Genomic DNA, 6,000 nt, shown 5'->3' on the forward strand with positions numbered 1-6,000 from the left:
ACATTGAATGGCGATGCTGGCTCGAAGGGCCGAATGGCCTCCTCCTGCACCCTGTTGTCTATTGACAGATGAGGTTGAAACATAGATGCGCTTCCTCTTGAAATGTAAAAAGTTCGATAAAATAAGAAAAATATATTTTGAAAAACTCAGTCTGGCAACCCCAGATTTTAAAGAACTAGACGATATATCAAAACTAAGAATAATCCTTGGTGAAGGAAATACGGCCCATCTTGGCACACAATATGTGCACAACTCAGCATGCCACAACCCGAGAGACAGTGAATAACCAACATGTACACATACACTCACACACAAATTGACACTAAGGAAATTAATATCGACCTACTAAACATGCTGTACGGTTTACAACTGCAAGAACCAGTAGCAATCGATAAAAGGCTATCAATGTATTGCGTGAATATATATATATATATATATGTACAGGGGCATATCGACCCATGCATTGTACACTTGTTTTTATATTCATGCATTTTAAATATGTATGTTATGTTCTATACTTTGGCAATATAACGATGTATCTTATCATGCCGATAAAGCATTTTAAATTGAAAATTGAATGTAGACGGAGACTGGTGGAAGAACTGGGAAGGAGGAGGGGATAGAGAGGGAAAGCAGGGATTATTTGAAGTTAGAGAAGTCAATGTTCAATGGGGGGAGGGAGGGGAGGCAGAGAGGGAGGGGGGGGGAGAGAGAGAAAGGGGAGAGAGGAAGGGGAGAGTGGTAGAGGGGGAGAGTGGGGGGGGAGAGAGGGAGAGGGGGGAGAGAGGGGAGAGAGAAAGGGGGAGGGGAGAGGGAGGGGGGAGAGAGGAGAGGGGGAGAGAGGAGGGGGGAGAGAGGAGGGGGGAGAGAGGAGGGGGGAGAGAGGAGGGGGGGAGAGAGGAGGGGGGGAGAGAGGAGGGGGGGAGAGAGGAGGGGGGGAGAGAGGAGGGGGGGAGAGAGGAGGGGGGGAGAGAGGAGGGGGGAGAGAGGAGGGGGGAGAGAGGAGAGGGGGAGAGAGGAGAGGGGGAGAGAGGAGAGGGGGAGAGAGGGGGGGGGGAGGGAGGGGGGGGAAGGGAGGAGGGGGGGAGAGAGGAGAGGGGGAGAGAGGAGGGGGGGAGAGAGGAGGGGGGGAGAGAGGAGGGGGGGAGAGAGGAGGGGGGGAGAGAGGAGGGGGGAGAGAGGAGAGGGGGAGAGAGGAGGGGGGAGAGAGGAGGGGGGAGAGAGGAGGGGGGAGAGAGGAGGGGGGAGAGAGGAGGGGGGAGAGAGGAGGGGGGAGAGAGGAGGGGGGAGAGAGGAGGGGGGAGAGAGGAGGGGGGAGAGAGGAGGGGGGAGAGAGGAGGGGGGAGAGAGGAGAGGGGGAGAGAGGAGGGGGGAGAGAGGAGGGGGGAGAGAGGAGGGGGGAGAGAGGAGGGGGGAGAGAGGAGAGGGGGAGAGAGGAGGGGGGAGAGAGGAGGGGGAGGGAGGGAGAGAGGAGATCAGCCTGGCAAGTCAACACGTCCGGGTGAGTGCAGGCGCTGATGTGTCAGTGCCACAGCGGGACTGCCCTGCCTTGCCCTGTCCCGTCCTCTGTCCCATCCCGTCCCGTACCCTTGCCCCCTGCCTCCTGTCCTGTGCCCCCTGTCCCCTCCCCTCCTGTCCCTGGTCCCCTGTCCCTGTCCCCTGTCCCCTCCACTGTCCCATCCCCTGTCCCTGTCCTGTCCCGGGAGCGGTTCCTTACCGAGGCGGGCGAGGTTGGAGCGGGTCTCTCTGAGAGACGCCTCTGTGAGTTGCTTGTCCTCCTGCTCTGTGCGCCTGGGTTTGCGGACACACTGCATGGTGCTGGTGGTGCTGGTGTAGTGGGAGCTGCTGGGGGCTGGTGGTGGTGGAGGTAGTGACTGGGGTTAGGGGGTAGTAGGAGCACTAGCAGTAACAGTAACAGTAGCAGTAGTAGCAGTAGCAGCAGTCCCGGCCGTCCCAGCGCCGTCCCACCAGTGACGTGGAGCAAACATCTCCCAGCCCTGGGCTGGGCTGGGCTAGGCTGGGCTGGGCTAGTCTGGGCTGGGCTGCTCCTCAAGGGCGGGTTTGGGTTTCAAAACCTTTACACAAAGTCCCAGCTGCACCGCCCTGCCCTGCACAGCACTGCAATCATCCCCGGCTGGGCTAGTGTGGGCTGGGTTGGGCTAGTCTGGGCTGGGCTAGTCTGGGCTAGGGTGGGCTGATCTGGGCTAGGGTGGGCTGATCTGGGCTAGTCTGGCCTGGGCTGGGCTAGTCTGGGTTGGGTTGGGCTAGTCTGGGCTGGGCTGAGTTGGGCTAGTCTGGGCTGGGGGTTGGGCTAGGGTGGGCTAGTCTGGGCTGGGTTGGGCTAGTCTGAGCTGGGATGGGTTAGTCTGGGCTGGGTTAGGCTAGTCTGGGCTGGGATGGGCTAGTCTGGGCTGGGTTGGGCTAGTACTCTGGGCTAGTCTGGGCTGGGTTGGGCTAGTCTGGGCTTGGGGTTGGGCTAGGGTGGGCTAGTCTGGGCTGGGTTGGGATGGGTTAGTCTGGACTGGGCTGGGTTGGGTTAGTATTCTGGGCTAGTCTGGGCTGGGGGTTGGGCTAGTCTGGGCTGGGTTGGGTTAGTCTGGGCTGGGTTGGGCTAGTCTGGGCTGGGATGGGCTAGTCTGGGCTGGGGTGGGCTAGTACTCTGGGCTAGTCTGGGCTGGGTTGGGCTAGTCTGGGCTGGGGGTTGGGCCAGTCTGGGCTGGGCCAGTCTGGGCTGGGCCAGTCTGGGCTGGGCCGGGCCGGGCTGGGCTGGGCCAGTCTGGGCTGGGCTGGGCCAGTCTGGGCTGGGTTGGGCCAGTCTGGGCTGGGTTGGGCCAGTCGGGGCTGGGCTGGGCTAGACTGGGCTGGGTTGGGCTCGTCTGGGCTGGGCTTTGGTTGGGCTAGTCTGGGCTAGTCTGGGCTGGGTTGGGCTAGTCTGGGCTGGGTTGGGCTAGGGTGGGCTAGTCTGGGCTGGGGGTTGGGCTAGTCTGGGCTGGGTTGGGTTAGTCTCGGCTGGGTTGGGCTAGTCTGGGCTGGGTTGGGCTAGTCTGGGCTGGGTTGGGCTAGTCTGGGCTGGGTTGGGCCAGACTGGGCTGGGTTGGGCCAGTCTGGGCTGAGCTGGGCCGGTCTGGGCTGGGCTGGGCTGGGCTGGGCCAGTCTGGGCTGGGTTGGGCTAGTCGGGGCTGGGCTGGGCTAGTCTGGGCTAGGGTGGGCTAGTCTGGGCTGGGTTGGGCTAGTCTGGGCTGGGTTGGGCTCGTCTGGGCTGGGCTTTGGTTGGGCTAGTCTGGGCTGGGTTGGGCTAGTCTGGGTTGGGTTAGTCTGGGCTGGGTTGGGCTAGTCTGGGCTGGGTTGGGTTAGTCTGGGCTGGGCTGGGTTAGTCTGGGCTAGAGTGGGCTAGTCTGGGTTGGGTTGGGTTAGTCAGGGCTAGGGTGGGCTAGTCTGGGCTGGATTGGGTTAGTCTGGGCTGGGCTGGGCTAGGGTGAGCTAGTCTGGGCTGGTCTGGTCTGGGTTGGGCTAGTCTGGGCTGGATTGGGCTAGTCTGGGCTGGGTTGGGCTAGTCTGGGCTGGGCTAAGGTGGGCTAGTCTGGGCTGGGTTGGGCTAGTCTGGGCTGGGTTGGGCTAGTCTGGGCTGGATTGGGCTAGTCTGGGCTGGGTTGGGCTAGTCTGGGCTGGGTTGGGTTAGTCTGGGCTGGGCTGGGCTAGGGTGGGCTAGTCTGGGCTGCATTGGGTTAGTCTGGGCTGGGCTGGGCTAATCTGGGCTGGGTTGGGTTAGTCTGGGCTGGGCTGGGCTAGTCTGGGCACGGTTGGGTTAGTCTGGGCTGGGTTGGGCTAGTCTAGGGTGGGCTAGTCTGGGCTGGGTTGGGCTAGTCTGGCTGGGTTGGGCTAGTCTGGGCTGGGTTGGGTTAGTCTGGGCTAGGGTGGGCTAGTCTGGGCTGGATTGGGCTAGTCTGGGCTGGGTTGGGCTAGTCTGGGCTGGGTTGGGTTAGTCTGGGCTGGGCTGGGCAGGTCTGGGCACGGTTGGGTTAGTCTCGGCTGGGCTAAGGTGGGCTGGGCTGGGTTAGTCTGGGCTGAGCTGGGCTATGGTGGGCTAGTCTGGGCTGGGCTGGGTTGGGCTAATTCCTGGGCCATCTGAACCATCCTATCACCAACTAGAGAGCGGCCCACCTATCTTTCTGGAGACCCTTGGAGTATCTTTAATGGGAGATTACTGGAGTTTGTCTTGCACTAAACGCTATTCCCTTTATGCTATATCTGTACACTGTGGACAGCTGGATTGTAATCATGTATATACACTCTGTCCGCTGAATGAACAGCATACAATGAAAGCTTTTCACTGTACCTCCGTACACGTGACGATAAACTAAACTCAACTACTCAGCTACACATCGGCAATCATTTCCAGAGGCTAATTGACCTACTGTGCCACACGCCTTTAGAATGCGCGAGGAAACCACAGCATGGGGTTGTACAGCACGGAGACAGGCCCTTCAGCCCACCACGCCAATGCTGTCCATTGGCCCCATCTCCACACAAATCCCTTCTAGGTCTACATTACAATTAGGGGTTGCCATCTATCTCACTCCCAAATACGGGACAAGGTGACATCACCGCCCCGCGCCCCACGTGACCTCACCCAGGCAGCGGCCACGCGCTCCCGCTCCACCAATGGCGGCCTCCCGGGCCGGGAGGTGGGTTGCTACGCAACCTCTGTTAGGAGGCGCCCTGGCCCCCGGGCGTACACTATCCGGGCCTACACTGTCCGGGCCTACACTGTCCGGGCCTACACTGTCCAGACCTCCACTGTCCAGACCTACAGTGTCCGGGCCTACAGCGTCTGGGCCTATACTGTCCGGACCTAGAGTGTTCGTGCCTACAGCATCTGGGCCTACACTGTCTGGACCTACACTGTCCGGTTCTACACTGTCCGGACCTACACTGTCCAGTCCTACAGTGTCTGGGCCTACAGTGTCCGGGCCTACAGCGTCTGGGCCTACACTGTCCAGACCTACACTGTCCCCCGGGGCCTAATACGGGACAAGGGCAGTCCCGTTCGGGACAAACCAATTTAGCCCAAAATACGGGATGTTCCGGCTAATACGGGACAGTTGGCAACCCTAATTACAATCCACATTAGGTCTACGAGGCTTCTATGCCTTGGCGATTGTAGCACCTGCACACGCTCTACGCAGATCACGCCAGGTTAAAAAGGTTGTGGGTTCCAGAGCTATACTAGGCAGGTATGTAAGGGCTCACACTCTAAAAGCCTCACACGCCAGAGGAGGTAGTTGGGGCAGGTGCAATAACAACGTTTAAAGGACATTCGGCCAGGTACAAGGACAGGAAAGGTTCAGAAAGATTTCGACTGCACATGGGCAAATCAGACTGGCGTAGATGGGGCATCTTGGACGGCGTGGTCGAATTGGGCCACAGCGCCAGTTTCCACGCTGCTTCAGTGCGGAAACAGGCCCTTCGGCCCACCGGGTCCATGCCGACCACCGACCCCCCTGTAAACTAGCACCATCCCTCACACCCGAGACACAATTTACACAAGCTGATTTACCCGCACGCCTTGGGAGTGTGGGAGGAAACCGGAGCACCCGGAGAACACCCACTCAGTCACGGGGAGAACGTGCAAACTCCGTACAGACAGCGCCCGTGGTCGGGATGGAACCCGGGTCTGCGGCGCGGCGAGGCAGCAGCTCTACCCGCTGCGCCACCCTGCCGCTCAGGCAGCACCTGTGGAGGGACACTGCTGGCGAGTGATAGGTGGGTACACGCGTGGGCGGGCTTTCCCACCAATCTCCTTACCCGTATCCACCCATCACTTGCCAGGTTTTGCCCCACGCTCTTCCCTCTTTTCCAGCTCCCCACCCCCCCCCCCCCCCCCCAACGACAATCAGTTTGAAGAAGATTATTAAGGGGTTGGACACGTTAGAGGCAGGAAACATGTTCCCAGTGTTGGGGGAGTCCAGAACCAGGGGCTACAGTTTAAGAATAAGGGGT

At 59.9% G+C, this 6,000-nt stretch overlaps 1 protein-coding gene across 1 annotated transcript in view; it reads right to left on the reverse strand.

The window, feature by feature from the left end:
- Positions 1-1,956, reverse strand: part of LOC144607395 (1-phosphatidylinositol 4,5-bisphosphate phosphodiesterase delta-1-like) — an 80,770-nt gene extending 78,814 nt beyond the window's left edge. Inside the window, exon 1 of the mRNA XM_078424227.1 lies at positions 1,718-1,956. Within this exon, the coding sequence (XP_078280353.1) occupies positions 1,718-1,814 (97 nt within the window). The 5' untranslated portion in view covers positions 1,815-1,956. The remainder of the gene's footprint in view (positions 1-1,717) is intronic.
- Between the last annotated feature and the right edge of the window lie 4,044 nt (positions 1,957-6,000).

Source organism: Rhinoraja longicauda, chromosome 2, assembly GCF_053455715.1.
Source record: "Rhinoraja longicauda isolate Sanriku21f chromosome 2, sRhiLon1.1, whole genome shotgun sequence".
Classification (NCBI taxonomy): Eukaryota; Metazoa; Chordata; class Chondrichthyes; order Rajiformes; family Arhynchobatidae; genus Rhinoraja; species Rhinoraja longicauda.